The sequence below is a fragment of the Heliangelus exortis genome, chromosome 3, assembly GCF_036169615.1.
Source record: "Heliangelus exortis chromosome 3, bHelExo1.hap1, whole genome shotgun sequence".
NCBI lineage: Eukaryota > Metazoa > Chordata > Aves > Apodiformes > Trochilidae > Heliangelus > Heliangelus exortis.
Genome location: NC_092424.1, coordinates 69,677,536 through 69,693,423, shown reverse-complemented (window position 1 = coordinate 69,693,423; position 15,888 = coordinate 69,677,536). Strand labels below are relative to the sequence as shown.

Sequence of the window (15,888 nt, the reverse complement as noted above, 5' to 3'; positions counted from 1 at the left end):
GAAACCAAGGCAAACATCCCTGTCTGCTTGCAGTCAAGGAGAGACAAGCTAGTGCTATAAAGCAAGTTTTAGTATGGTCCTGATTTGAGAGAAATGCCACCAGAATGAAGGGACAAATGAAAGAGAAGAGTTATAATCAGGAAGATTCTTCCATCTTAAGTGTGAGCTGGACCTGGGCAGTAAAGAGGAAACTGCCAAATAAATCTCTAGCTTAATCTTCCATTTAATGTTTTTTCTGAAGGTGTTTTATTGCCAAGAGACCAATACCACTTCAGAAACTTTAGGGGAGGTTACCCATCATGATTACTGTGTCAGCTCTGGAAAGGTCTGTAGGGCTGTTGCTAATACATTATTTGGGTACATAGCTTTGTGACAAGCTGCTGCACTGTCATATTTTGTGGTGCTTCTGCTAGTGGCCAGTTGGCTAATGCTTTGCTTTCCTGCAGTGGAGTCAGAATGAAAATGTAAGAAAAAGGGAAACACAAAGAAAACAACAGAGATCAATTTTGGAGTATGAACAAGAGCTTTCTAGCTGCTGCAGTAAAGAGACCAAACATTTGGTCATTGGATATAAATGCCAATGACATCTGAATTTAGTTCTGAAAAGTCATAGAATTACTGAAGTCTCACACTCACTTCAGATATCTTTTATTCTCCATGTGCTTTGTGCTGTACTGTTACTGTAAAATAGTTCAGTTACTCCAGTAATATGATTAAAGTTGCTGTCTCTATAAAGGAATAATTTTCACGTTCATTATGAAAATATTGTGTTTCTGTTCTAACTTGGAATAAGCAGCCTGAAAAAAACAAAAATTGAGGACCAGCATAAATATATACTGCAACCTAACCGAAACTACAGTGAGTATTGAATATACAAGTTTCCTGTGCTTTCCACTCACCCCTCCTGGCCACACCTGTGCAGATTTTTATGTCTTCTGGGACAAGGACCAAAGGTCTCCTACTAGGATCAGGGCTTGATTCACAGGCTCTCTTGTGGTTTTACTAGATACGTGGCAGTACTTGAACTCAGGTTTTCCTTTTTGCAGTTCTTGTGGGTTATGATATGAAATGATATCTCTAGCAGTTACCACAGTGTTTTATGAGGGATGCAGTAGCAGTTACTGGACACATGGCATGCTGTGGTTGCTGCAGTCTGCATTTCATGAGGTTTATGCACTAAACATCTCTCTTGAGAGTGAAAACAAATAGGAAGTGTTAAATACTATTTATAAAAGATGAGACTCTAATTAGTGTGTGTGTATATATATGAAAAAAACTGAGGCAAAATTAAGTACAAAATAAAACAGAACTAAGATTAGCAGCAGGCCAAGAGTTACAGCTACAGCTTGTCTCCACAATCAAGTGAAAACATGTTGATTGTGGAATCTTGGGAGCTGGTGGGAATCCAAGTGAATGATAAATGGGGTTTGTCTGTTTTTTCTTAAAGTCAGCATCTCAGGACTTTGTTGTAGCATACAGTCAGCAGGATTATGGCAGTCTGGATTGTTGCTGGATTTAAAATACCACATTCATCACTGTATTCATTTTTCATTGCACTGTTATGTATAAATAGTGGTTAGTAAGGCATCAGCCTCTGTTTTGAATCTACAAGGAATTCCAATCACTACATTACTGGACATTTATGTAAAGTACTTGGCAAAAATGGGTAAAAGCTAAGGGTCTGCAAATGTTCATTTTAGGGAAGCACATTTTAAAAGTAAAAAATGACTGGGAACCACAGCAGATCATGTTGTATCTATTGGTGCTGGGCAAGATGTGATAACAGGGATTTTGATCCCACGCTGCAGGTGAACAAATCCATGGAACCTGATGGGATTCGCCAATGAGTCCTGAAAGAACTGGTGGATGAAGCTGCAAAGCCACTTCCATCACATTTGAAAAGTCATGGCAGTCTGGTGAAGTTCCTGCTGACTGGAAAAGGGGAAACATAACCCCCATCTTAAAAAAAGAAAAAAAAAAAAGAACTTAAGGGAACTACAGACAGCAAGTCTCACCGCTGTGCCTGGCAAGATCCTGGAGCAGATCCTCCTGCAGGCTCTGCTAAGGCAAGCAGATAACAAAGGGGTGGTTGGTGACACCCAACACGGCTTCACTAAGGGCAAGTCCTGCCTGGCTGATTTGGTGGCCTTTTATGATGGGGTCATGTAATGCCTCAGTGGACAAAGGCAGAGCAACAGATGCCATCTGCATGGACCTGTGCACAGCATTCCACACTGTCCTGTGTGACATTCTGAGCCAGAACCCTCTGAGCCAGGTTGGATGGGGCCTTGTGCAACCTGATCTAGTGGAAGGTGTCCCTGCCTATGCAGAGGGGTTGGAACTGGATGACCTTCTTCCTATTTAGTTTGTAAGATCTTTCCATTTTCTTATGCAGTAGCTGTTACATCATTCTCCATTTAACATGCTGCATAGTTGATCCTTTGGAGTACTGGTTTTCTCCTTGGAATTGGTGGCAAAAACTCTTTAATCTCTGATTTACAGCTGGGGGGTCAACAGTATTTTAGTAAGGGTATCCAAGGCAACGAAGGACAATAGCAGAGTGCTATAGCCATGTCAGTATACAGAGGGAAGTGAGGCTGGCCTGTAGGAGGATGAAATATGTTGTCTAAGGCTCACCTAATAGAATTAAAATGATAGCATAAAAAAAGATCCCAGGACTTCCCCAGTTCAGTGTGGAGAATCTACGTAACTGAGGGGCTACCCAAAAATTTCTGTTGACCTTGGTAGCCCTCCTGGGTCAGATTCAGGAACCCTCTGACCTCAGAGTAGGTGAACAATGATGCAGTCAATGACTTCACACTCCAACTTTCATCTGATCAGTGCTTGCATTAGTAAGGGGTAATGACTGAAGTCCATGGTTTATTAGCACGCTGTCCTTGCAATTTCAATGCATATGCTTGTACAAAGAAAATAACTTTTTTGTAGTCTGAGGGCTTCTTTCATCACTTTTCATTTAGAGCAATTTCTGAGAGTGTTTTCCTGGAGTAAGAAGCTCAGCATAAAACTAATAAAGCAGAACTTGAAAGACACTGATTTTTCCTACAGCAGTTACACATTACATAAATAAAACACTGCATAATCCAGTAAGGTAGTCGTTTTCTTAGGATGCAGATTGCTTCCATCTGCATTTTATAGAAGGGAATTTTTGTTCATGGTTTCTGGGGAAGGGAACTTCTCCAAAACCAGCAGTTTGCAATGGAAGTCATCTGCAGACTGCCCATGAATTTCCCAGCCTCTTGGAGATCCTGTGGCTTGCCTCTGGCCTTGCAAGTCCTCTGGATGCTTGCAGACACCAGTGCTCTGGTCTGGCTCTCTCAGAGGAGGCAAGGAATTCCTAATGACTAGGTCAGAGATGTAGATTACAAAAGAAAATATAGCACCAAACATCATTGGGATTAAGGTTAAGGTGATTCTTCTCCATTTCGTGGTTTGTTGTCTTGAGCTCCTTAAGCACATCCAGTTTGCCAGCACTGGGGAGTCAGGGTTGAAAGACCCACTCTCTCTTGTAGGTGACCTTAATACTGGATGAAAGTTTTAACCACAGTTTGTCTGGCACTGTCCTGTCATGACTAAGGCAAATACAATAATTGTGGCTTGACTGAAAGATCATTGTGCCTGAAATTCAAAACGTTTCCTGGTTGTGCTCTCCTCATTATAACATTTTACAAGTGGTGTAACTTCAACCAGTTGTCCCCTGCCCAGTCACTCTGTAGGGCTCTTCTAGATTCCAATCCTGCATGTTATACATCCAACCACCATACTTGTGACTTTTGACATGGGACCAGCTTTCTATACTTGACATGATCAGGCATTTGCTTGCCCTGAGGGATCCTGAACACTTCCAGAGCATGAGCTTCTGTCCTCTGATGCCTGCTGAACTCAGGTTGTTTGGACCCAGGCACCTGCTGTGCTCTTGCCCAATGGGGATGCTGGGGACAGTGAGGCACAATCGTGCCTCAGAGCAGACCTACTGTGGGTGACCAAGCCAATAGCAAGTAAAAAGCCAATTAATGAGTCTTTTAGCATTGTCCTCTGTAACCCGCAGAACTAAAATGATTTTCTGACTTTTATATTTAAACATTTGAATACAATTTAAAATCCTTGCAAGAAGTAAGAGCCTCTCAATACTGTGTTTTGAATCCATATCGTTTTATAGCAACAGTCTCTATTATTAAGGAAATGTAATTTGTCAGGAGATGTGTTATGTTATGAAGAAAATACAATACTAGATTTTCACCTTTGGCACAAAATGATGAAGTTAAAATATGTATTCTCTAGGCAGCTTAATTGAATTGAAATGTTCCTACAAAAGACTCAGTTCATATTTAGTAGTCTCTGTATAGATTGTAGAATGCTTTAGACAATAAAATGTGTTAAAGTCTCCTTAAAAAGCTACAGACATATACTGATATTTCTTATTAAAGGATCTTTCTGTTTTCTTCCACTAAGTAAAGAAAAACCTAAATTCCCTTGCTAAATTTAAGACAATCTCTGTACTTGGAGCATGGGGAGATGGCTCGAGGCCTGTGCCCTCTTCAGGCATTCAGTTAAACCCTTGCCAGTTTGTTAAACTAATTCCCATTCAGCAAATAAATTTAAGCACGTTGCTTCTCATGAAATTCATGGGCTTAAGCTCAGACAAAATTAGGTCTCTCCTAATACTTCTCTAATCCAGCCTTTCCCAATTTACACAGGCGTTGTTTTGTGGGGTTTAGCAGCTCGCACAGGGAGCCCAGGAGCAAAGGTCACTCAGCACGGGAATCTTCACAGTGCTGGAAAGCAGGGAGAGAGCTGTAGGCTGATGGTGCCTGTGTAGCCCTGGCACAGCAGGGCTGGTTTAACTTTGTAGCTGCATCTGAGCCCACCAAATGAATGCTCTTTCCTTTGAACTTCCAACACGCTTGGTTATGGGCTTTTTTTCCAGACTGCATTTTGATTTATCTCTTAATGCTTACCTGCTGTCCTCTACTGAAGCCACCCATGCCCAAGCTCTGCCCTGTACATCAGAAAGGTCTTGCATGTTAGAAATCCCTGACACCAGCAATCATTGTGTAATATATATGTGCATCCATGCATAACCTTAAAATTTCCTGTTTTGCAGCAACTTCATAAACAATATTTTCCTCTGCTTAAGTGGCATCACAATTTTGTTATTTGAGACCATCTGAAAAATAAAATCACTTAAAGCTTACGTCTGCTCTAACATCTCCTGGTTTTAGCCTGATGCAGCCCCATCCGATTGCAAAGCTGTTACTTTTGTTTACAGTACAGGATCAAATCTATGGCATTCAGAGAGGCCTCAGCTCTGCAAAGTATTTTTTGTTCATCTTTTCCTCTAAGATGTCTGCACTACCATATGCAGCCTACATCTGGTATCTGAGCTGTACTGGGCAAACGCAGCTGGGAAATTGTGCTGTAGAGGTTGTGGTAGAAGCAGAAATGAGCCAGGAACAGGTATCTCTATACCTCTATGTTTGTATCCACCCGTCCAACTGTGCTTTAGCCATATGTGCATTTTATTGTATCTGCTTGTCACTATATAACAATATTAACACCATTTCCCATGAAATGTAGACTGTCACTGGGTTATGTTCACAGGTCTTTTTCTATACTTCTGTAAAAATGCTTTGAACAGCTCACGAACCTCTATGTAAGTCAAAGGAATGATTCTAAGCCATTCACGTGTGCAAGAACGGTTTTTATCGTTCTCTTGAGTGAGATCCATCCCAGTCTGTAAAAAACTGAGTGGAAAATAGTGCTCTACCTTACAGCAGACAGGATCAGCTGGTGATCATGGCTCGAAGGTCCCACAGTTAATAATCTTGCAGGGTACTGTAGGCCTTTCGTTATCTGTAGGTACGGCTTCCAGTCTCTGGAGGACGTCTGTGCCCTCAATCAGTTGCCTGCAAGAGGGAGAAAGTGCATTTATGATCTCCCTCTGTCCAAAACCATCTCCACAAACTCCTTGTAGTTTGTACAAGGCCATAACAAACCCAGGCACTGGTTATCTGCTGACATGCTGCTCCTGTGGTGTTCTTTAAGGAGGTTTTCCTCGCAATAAGGTGGCAAAAACCACTGGTTCTTGATTAAGTAGCCTCTAGTTAGCATTTTAGAAGTGAAAATATGGCTTTGTGCAGCTACAGCTACTTAAAGAAATAACCATTGTACCATGTGGTCCAGGTACAAATGAACATTACTTCTGGGGAGAAAGAAGTCAAGAGACATGCTGTCAGAAGTGGCAGTACTAGAATCCTGAGAAATATATTTCTTCGTTCACAGTGCCAGTTTGAATCCTAAAAATACCACCACATGTTGCAGCCTGTCTGATTTTCAGCTTGTCATGCTCCCACAGTGTGGGAGCTGTGCCTCCTGCAGGTGCTGGTGTGGAGATGAAAGCCAGTGGTACTCTGGAAAGCTTCATACTATATCCCATCCCATCCCATTCAGCACACTGGTACCAAACAGGGAGGACATTGCAGACAACCTCTGCCCAAGCAGGGCACCAAAGGGCCTGGATGTCCTCACTGTATGCTGTGGCTGCTTTTTACTCACTCAGGATTAAATTCCCACTCAGATTTACGAGGACCAGGGCAGGGAGGTTGGACCTAGATGATCTTTAAGATTCCTTTCAACCTAAACCATTCTGTGATGCTGTAAGATCATGGATACTGCATCTTTCAAATTACGCAGAGCAGGTGGCAAGGCAGAACTTGAGGTAAATACTGCTAGTTATAAATATATCCAGCCAGCAACTGGCTTTGGCTTGCTCTTTGTACAGTTGTGTTTTTACTTCCGTTAAAAATGATGGTTTTCTCCATTATGTTGTTACATGGAAAGTGCACTGTGAATTTCTCTCTCTATGATAATACTTATTTTACTCTCTTATATCAAGCAAACTGCTCAGAGCAATAATCTCCCTTCTTACACTCCTGAAAATCTAAAAGCCTTAACAAGGCCAGCCCTCTGCATTGGCCTACTGAGAAAAAGCTTTCCGCATGCATTCACTGAGATCATTTCTTTCAGCTCACGGATGCAGAGAAGAGCCTAAAGGCTTTGCCTGAACACCTCCCCTGTCCATCAGGGACCATCTTTGGCTGGCACTGAGCTATGGAGATATGGATTTGTAGCCTTCATCCTGGAGAGGCCTCTGCTTAGCTTTGTTTTCCAGCTTGAGGAAGCCAAGGCCAGAAAAAGGGAAGGTTGAGTGTCAAATCTGATTTATCCATGCTCCCTCTGGCCAGAGGCATCCCTGTTGCAGCTGCTGTTGCAATTTCATGGACTTTTCCTCCTGGGCAGCAATGTCCCATAGGGCCAGGGCCACCTCCTGTGCATTGCAGCGGTAACAAGCTTGTGTGTACGTACCCAAAAGCCACATATTTTTTGTCCAGGTAGGGAGATGGCTGGAGGGTGATGTAGAACTGTGAGCCATTGCTGTGGCGGCCCTTGTTGGCCATCCCAAGGACCCCTCTTCCCTTGTGATGGATGGAGAAGTTTTCGTCTAGGGAAAGAGTTCAGGTATGAAAGGCTGCAGCTGTGTTACTCCCTTTGCTGCTTTTTCACCATGCAGCTACCTTTTGCCAGCTCCCACAAGCTTCCCTTCCTCCCCACTACCCCTTTTGGTTTAGGTTGGAAGGGACCTTAAAGATCATCTAGTTCCACCATGCCATGGCTGCACAGGGACACCTTCCACTAGACCAGATAGCTCCAAGACCCATCCAACCTGGTCTTGAAGACTTCCAGGGAGGGGGCATCCACAGCTTCCCTGGGCAATCTGCGCCAGTGTCTCACCACCTTCAGAGTAAAGAATTTGTTCCTAATGTCTGACCAAATCTCCCCTCTTCCAGCTTAAAACCATTACCCCTTGTCCTTTCACTACATGTCCTTATAAGGACTCCCTCTCCAGCTTTCCTGTAGGCCACTTAAGGTACTGGAAAGCTGCTGTAAGGTCTCTCCCCCTTCTCCTGTTCCCCCAAATGTCTCATCAAGTCTCAGGTGAGTTAAGCCTGGAGCTACTCAATGTCCTTGAAAAAAAGCTAATGAAAAATATTCAAGAAAAAGCACTCTAGGTATTTCTGAATGTCAGAGCCAAAACAATGATGCCTCCGGCTCCCTGTTGTCAGTCTGTAATGCCTTTTGATGGAGGTGATCAGGGTACTTAGTGCAGCATTTCCCCACAGCTACTTGGGATTATTCCCATTGAGCAGATGAAAGAGCAGGGAGGCAGAGCAGGTGCTCCAAGCATCCCCCATGAGCAGAGACAGGGCTCTGAGGGCAGGACTGTGGGGTGGGATGCCTATCTGCTCCCAGTGCTCAGTGATGTGCACAGGAGGACTTCTTCAGCCAAATAAAGTAACGGAGCTAAATAACTGGAGAGGAGGGATGTAGCCAAAGAAGTCAGGGTGCTCCCAGAACAGCAGCTTTATCCAGGAGCTGGGGCCAGGAGAGGAGGCAGGCGATGAGGAACACAGGGCAAGAGTCAGCAGGAACTGTGAGGAGGTGAAGAAGCTGCTCCATGCTCGCTGAGGTGGGGCTGGGTAGGGAGAGACAAAGCAGTTCTCTAGAGGGGTGCCTGGGGAAAGGCATCCTTGGGTTTGAAAGATGATGGTTAGGATTTGATTCCTTCTCCTCTGTGGAAGGGAGCACAGCCACAAGGTGCAGAGCAGCACAGATCCCAGTCTCCTCTGTTACCTGTCTCCAACCTGGCCATAGCAAGCAGTCAAGAGCTGCACTAACCTCTCAACAAGCCTAAAGAAAACTGTAGAAATGTCTGGATTTTATGGTTCTTTGGTTATTTTTAAAATTCTTTTACCATGTTTGCGTGCTCTTCTCAGAAAGTGATTCATTAAAACGGTAATTAAATTTTAACTGAACAGTGACTTCCTGGCCACTGCCTTGTGGTTTACAAAATTACTTCAGCAGACTGATTTTGGAGTAGGATGCTTTGTCCTGTGACATGACACTCTAGTCTGAGTGCTTCTCTGTGATTACCTCAGTCCTTTCAGCTCATTACAAGAGAACGTGGTTGCGTCCCATTAATTTCAGGAAGCGTTGCAGTGCCCGGACGTGTGCCAAGTGCGGAGTCTCCCAGAACATTGCTGACTGACAGAGGCATCTCTCACCCTTTTCAGATATTGAAGATATTTGTCCTCTACCCTCAGTGTACAATAGTTTGGTGGGAAGTACTGTGAAAGCAATATGAGCCTTAAAATAGAAAGGCATACCCAAGTGGAGCCCTTTCTCAAGGATAAAAAGCTACTTTTAATCAAAAGGACAGAGAGGAAGAATTGGTAATCCTCTCCTTTAATACATCAGCAGGTGGAGCATGTGCAATATGAGTAACAAAACTCCTCCAGGGACACTTTCAAGGCTGACACCTTCCAAATCAAATCCACCTTAAAGTTACTTAAGTGATTTTTGATGCATTATCACCTTCCCACATGACATGGCAGCTCTTTTCCTGGGTAGCACAAGCAAAGCACAAGCTTTACCTGGGGGAGGAGGATTGAGCCAGGAGCAAAATGCTTTGCACTGGGCTGGGCCCCGTGCAGCATCTGTGTGGCTCTCCTCAGTACACAGGAACCTACACATGCTCAAACTCATTTTCCTCTGCAGATAACTTCTGCCCAAACAGAAGATGCAAAGGATGTGAGATGTCTACCATTACAAATCTATTGGGCAGCATTGCTGGAGAAAAGGATTCACAGACTTCTAAATCCTCGGTAACATCTGCCTTGCAAACAATTCAATACCCAGTCCCATTATTTTCCAGTACCACCTTATGTTCTTCCTGAGCATGTCTCCAGAATGAAGGCATGCTGCTATTTCAGGAGCTTCAGCATCAAAGAAATTACTTTTCCCCCTTCCAGCCCACTCTAGATATCCTGCAGTATTTCCTGCAGGATATACCTTAAATCCCTGTTGCAGGGCTTCCACTTCCAGCAGCTTTCCTGACTGCCAGCACTTCAGCTTGGCTGGACAGAGCAGGCCAGAGACCCACCTCTGGGTGGGTTTTTACTCTGTCCATCCCAGGACTTCAAGATGAGAGTGGCTTCTCCTCATGAGCTGGCTCTCAGTGTCTTGGGAAAGAAAGTTTTGAACTATACTTGGCATTTCTGATCTCACTTTTAGCTGCTGCCCAGCCTGCTCAAATGTCACATCTTTTGCACCATTGGCAGTGGGAAAGTTTTTATACACAGCAACATAAATCAGTTTCAGAAGTGCTTTAACTCATTAAATGTCTTTATGGGTAGAGATCTTTTGGGGATCAGAAGATCCCAAATGTCTATGTCAATTATATAGATTGCTTTCCTTAAATACTGCATGTTACAATGTTCTTTTTTTTCTTTAGATTTTATTACTTTTTACCACTATGGGGGAACTGTTTTGGTAAAACTTAGCTCATATTTGTCAATTCTTGATTTTCATGGTTTAATGTGAGTTTGAGAAGTCAATTCCCCAGTATAATTCCCACACAGAGCCAAGTAGCCTCTGGCAGTGATGCCTGCAGTGTGTAGCCCAAGCCTGAAAATCTGCCTGATGTCCAGGAAATCTAGAGTTAAATCTAACTTGCTTCCACTACTTTAAATGCATTTAAACAAGTAGTAGGGAGATCTGGAGCTACTCCACTTATGCATTTCTAAAGTCCTGTCCACAAAGGTGAGTATTTGCTGTTTGAAGTAGGCATTGGGTGACCATCAGCTCTCATTTAGGCAGAGCGAAGGGGCTGGTGGAGCTAAGCCTTGGACTGGGGACAGCAGAGGAGGGTGACAAAGTTGTAGATCAAAGAAGTGTCCTCACTAAAGCAGGGTGCTCACGCCAATACAAGCAGATAATTCTGACTGAAAAGTAAACCCTTTAGCTTTAGAGAGATGAAAGGAAATTCCCAGGTTATTCTGTGAATAAGTCCAGATCTTACTGATCTGAGCTGTGCAGAAATTTGCCATTTGTGTAGCAAGAGTGCTGCAGAAACATACCTTCAAAGGTGAGGCCATAAATTGACTCTCCTTTGTCTCCCTTTCCGGTTATGATGTCTGTAGGGTAGAGAAAAGTGACCATCAGAAGCCAGTATTAGCACAGGTGTTATTAGGGGTTATCTGTGAACAGCTGAGGTTGTCAGATCAGCTGAGGCCAGAGATGTGGGTTGCACATCAGCTATGGGGAACAACTGCATCCATCTTTCTGTTTTACTAACAAAACTTTAAAAGACCTTTGGGAAGAACTCTGCTTCCATCCTAAAAGATACTTTGCAAAATTAATATCTCCATAAAACAAGTAATATGTGTTCCTATGGATATTCTTAGTGTTTTCATGTTTCCAATTAGTTTCCTAACAACTTACCAAAGAAATTCACGGGAGACAGTTAATGCTGTCAATTAGTTTCCTAAATTCTTTTGAAAAGGTCTTGGTTAATCAAAAGAACACATTATTCAAATTGTTCCTATGTTTAGAAATTGAAATGTCTAAAAAAGAAAATGTTTTCTGTTCTTTATAGCTACATCCGTAAAGAATTGTTGGTCTGGTTGGAGAGCAGCCAGACAGAAAGGGACCTGGGAGTCTGGATTGACAGGAAGCTGAACATGAGCCAGCAGTGTGCCCAGGTGGCCAAGAAGGCCAATGGCATCCTGGCCTGTATCAGGAACAGCGTGGCCAGCAGGGACGGGGAAGGGATTCTGCCCCTGTACTCAGCACTGGAGAGGCCACAGCTTGAGTCCTGTGTCCAGTTCTGGGCCCCTCAGTTCAGGAAGGAGACTGAGGTGCTGGAGCAGGTCCAGAGAAGAGCAAGGAGGCTGGTGAAGGGACTTGAGCACAGATCCTATGAGGAGAGGCTGAGGGAGCTGGGGCTGTTCAGCCTGGAGAAGAGGAGGCTCAGAGGAGACCTCATCACTCTCTACAACTCCCTGAAAGGAGGGGGTAGCCAGGGGGGGGTTGGTCTCTTTTCCCAGGCAACTCTCAGCAAGACAAGAGGGCACGGTCTCAAGTTGTGCCAGGGGAGGTTTAGGTTGGATATTAGAAAGAATTTCTTTACTGAGAGGGTGATCAGGTATTGGAATGGGCTGCACAGGGAAGTGGTGGATTCTCCATCCCTGGAGATATTTAAAAAGAGACTGGATGTGGCACTCAGTGCCATGGTCTGGTAACTGCAGCGGTAGTGGATCAAGGGTTGGACTTGATGATCTCTGAGGTCCCTTCCAACCCAGCCAATTCTATGATTCTATGATTCTATGAATTATTCTGCAGAGATCAGTTTTGTCATGCAGTTGTCTCTGTGGATGAAGGCTGTTGTTATTCATGCAGGTCATCCCACCCCACTTCTGCTGTAACTTGGATTGACTCAGGACACCTGGAAACCCACCTCCTCCTTGGATCCACCCGTTTTTCACAATACGATGAAAAAGGGAATCTTTGTAGGTGAGCTCTCTGCCATCAAGGAGGGACTTTGCTTCTCCGCAGCACAGAGCCCGGAAATTCTCACAGGTCCTGGGACACATGTCTGAAAAGAGCTGCAAAAGTGAGAAGGGGAAAATATGTGTGAAATTCCTAGCTGACAACGTGTGAAATTCCTAGCTGACCTCCACTCTCCCTGCTCCTTAAGCAGGGGAAACAACTATGCTGGATGTGCTTGTTCCTCACTTTTTCTTTTCTCCTCTGTAACCTACCTCAAAGAGCAACCTGCCGATGGGCTGTTCCTCAATGGCAATCTCCAGGTACACAAACACGTGCTGTTTAAAGCAGAAAAACAAAGGCAGTGAGGGGGAAAGTTCAGCTCTTCCTGCTGCCCTTGCTTCTTAATGCAGACCAGGGGCCAGCAGTAAATGGTATCAGAAAGGTCTGCAGGATTGCTGCAACTTTTCTACTATTTTGTTTAAATAAACAAACAAGGTAGAGGATGTTTTGCTTCATTCTGGGCAGAGATAATCTCAACACTGTGTAAAAAGCAAATTACTGGGCAGGGCCCGCTCCTTCATCTTGCATTTATTTACAGGACTATTGCAGCCTATATGATGCAGGCAGGAATAAACAATTCTGCAGGAATAAAGGGATCCACAGGATTCCACCAGCAATCCCACCAAAACAGACACTTCTTGCTCTTTCCAGCCATCCTCAAATCAATGCTACATCTTCTGTGGTATTCATTTTGATATGACATTTATTTTTCTCTGCCCCTAACACTGTGCTGGTGCTGGCAGTATCATACCTCACAAAACCACAACATTTCAGGAGGTCTTGGCTGGGAAAGGAGAGGGTTGCCACTTGGGCTTTTGGTACCCAAGAACAAGGTATCCAAGAATTTTGGTAGCTAAGGGCTGGGTGGCGTAGGATTTTGGAGCAGCACATTAAAGCATGGTCAGCAATATGCTTTTGTCAGACTGTTCAACACTGAAGCAGTTAAAATGTGCCAGGCATCTGGGCTAGAGTTAGCCCCTTCCCTGCTGCTGAGAGACATGGAGACTGTGCTGCCCATGGATTGATGCTCCCTGCTGGCTGCCCAGCCCCAGCTCCAGCCCTGCTATCTTGGGGCAGAAAACCAAGAAACTGCCACCACTGTGCCCACTCTCCTTCCTCCTAGCAGTACCTCCCCCTTCATCTGACCACCTCTCCAGCCACTTTACTTGTACTCTGTGTAAAACAGTGCTACTTGCCTGGCTGCTTTTCAGGTATTTGGTGTAGAAATCCTCAGCGATCGCTTGGTAAAGTGCCTTGGGCTTGAAGTCACGGTAGCCCCACTCATGGTGAGCCCACTTGAGCATCTTCTTCTCATCCCCCAGCAGCTGGCCATCAAGGAAGCACATCACTGAGGAGGTGTATGCCCACACCTCACCTCTCAGTTCCTGTGTTTCAGAGGGACAACAATCCTCCAGGGATTCGTTACACATTTAGTGGAGAAGCAGTCAGTAATATCCACCACAGGTAAAGTGGCCTGTGGTGTTTTTATGCCTTTCTGACTCTCAAAACCACAAATCCATCCAGCTGGCAGGAACTGGGCAGCAGCTTTTGGCGAGGTGTGCTGATGTTATGTGCCCTGAAGGTTTGGACCCCACTGCTATGGGACATCATAGTGACAACAGTCATCTGAGTGTTACTTTGTGGGACAGACTTTGGCTCAGACTGAACAGGAAAAGCACCCAGAGAGGCTGGGTTTCTGAGAAGGGATTTCTGAGAATGTTAAATAAATGTGGATGGAAAAGCTCACTTCTCAAACCTGAGGATGGCAACAAGCTGGGAGAGGCTGAAACCCAGGGAAAAGGACTCACGTCCAAAAACCTGAGGATGCAAGAGTTACCTTCTTTTTCTCCTCCAAATATTCATGCCATGCAAATTCTACTAAAGGCTCTATTACAGGGTCTGTAAACTTGCTCGGAAACTTCAGCTTCAGAGCCTGTATTTTCAAGATAAGGAAAAAAAAAATGTTTACAAGCAGTTTGATACTGTCCTGCACTCTGTCCTAGAACAGCTTGTATTTCCCACATGAACTACAACCTAAGCCACATGCAAATAAAGTTGTTGCACTGCATCCCTCATGCCTCTGGCATAATTTCAAACACTGGCAGAAATACCCTCAAATTGGCCTAAATCCCTGTTTGCAGATGTAGTGGTCTTGTTTTTTCTATGGAGGGCTGCTTCACTAATATTACTGAATGATGCTGGCACTTCCTACCCATCCCTCTCCCCACTGTGAGCAGTGGGACATTCCAAGATGCTGCTGAGCATCATTTTTGCATGCACAGGGAGTCACCGTCCTCTACCATCCCAGGGCCTTGGGGCAAGCAAGTGGCTTAGTGAAGGCTGCAAGTTGAACCTTTCCATTCTCCCTTGCTTCTACCATTGCCTCAGGAACACGCTGTTATTTAGATATGGGACATCCTTGAGGCTTTAGCCTCATCTCCATGTGGCCTGCGGCACACAAGTGCCACAAGCTGTGGCTTAAAGCCAGCCGAGCTGGTCTTGAAAAAAAACAAAGCAAAGGACTTTCTATTCAGCTCACAGTTGCTATTGTTGGGATGGTGGCACACCCCCTCTGCAGCTTATCTGCTTGGCGTGTCCTTAGGGCTGCTGATAGATGTCAGAGCTTCGTCAGCTGCAAATAACGCTGGGGAACAAGCCTGGCAGATAAACTCAGAGGCAGGGAGGGCATAAAGGTCAGCACCGTGCACCCCATGGGGGGCTGCATGCTGGGTATCTGCCGCACAGCTGAGCTGTTCATGAAAACTCTGCAAACTCCCCCCCGGGGTTTCTTTTTTTTCTCATTTGCACCGACAGAGCTGCATCCAGGGACTTGTTATAAGCTGCCTACTTAGTTGGGCAGAGCTGCAGCGTGCATGGTGTCTTACACAGCATTACACAGCTGTAAAATTTCTTGGAGGTGTAGGAACATGGAAGTGAGCATCCTACAACAGAGGCCCCCCCCCCCCCCGTATCCTGCATAACACTGTGCCTGGCAGAGCTGAAGAAGGGCAAAAACCCAAAATTCAGAATATTTTCTTCCTAAGAACTGCCTGCCAGGTGCAGGCATTCTTCTGCTTATTTACTTCCAGCCCAGATCCCTCCCTTGCTGCTCCCAGCCCAGTTGAAGCCCCGGGGGGTTACCTCTGCTGCACATTTGGCCACATGGAAAGGGCGGTCCCGGAGCAGCCCCACCACCGTCACCATCACAGCCTCTCGCTGCGGGCCCATGGCACCCTGGCCACTGTGAGTCCGACTCCATCAACAGAGCCTGGATCCACGGCAACGCGGGACGCCAAGAGGCACAGACCCACCCCGCATCCCCCGGCACTTCCCGAACTGAGTGTAAGCGGGTTTCGAGCCTGTGGGAGAGTGAGGAATGCTCTGATCCCCCTGAAGGGGGTGGTTACACAGGGCACACGTTTC

The 15,888-nt window shown here is 45.1% G+C and overlaps 1 protein-coding gene across 3 annotated transcripts; it reads right to left on the bottom strand.

Moving 5' to 3' along the window:
• Nucleotides 1–5,704: 5,704 nt before the first annotated feature.
• PPIL6 (peptidylprolyl isomerase like 6) lies at nucleotides 5,705–15,820 on the bottom strand. 3 transcript variants are annotated; one of them, XM_071741194.1, is made up of 8 exons: nucleotides 15,607–15,820; nucleotides 14,303–14,398; nucleotides 13,662–13,850; nucleotides 12,678–12,740; nucleotides 12,374–12,521; nucleotides 10,995–11,051; nucleotides 7,384–7,519; nucleotides 5,705–5,924 (listed from the first exon to the last, which is right to left on the bottom strand). In XM_071741194.1, exons 1-8 carry the CDS (start codon nucleotides 15,691–15,693, stop codon nucleotides 5,813–5,815), a joined length of 888 nt encoding a protein of 295 aa, XP_071597295.1. In that variant the 5' UTR covers nucleotides 15,694–15,820; the 3' UTR covers nucleotides 5,705–5,812. The 3 variants fall into 3 exon arrangements, with proteins under 3 accessions (XP_071597295.1, XP_071597296.1, XP_071597297.1); XM_071741195.1 differs by having other exon boundaries at nucleotides 13,662–13,790; XM_071741196.1 differs by lacking the exon at nucleotides 7,384–7,519 and having other exon boundaries at nucleotides 5,823–5,924.
• Nucleotides 15,821–15,888: the final 68 nt, after the last annotated feature.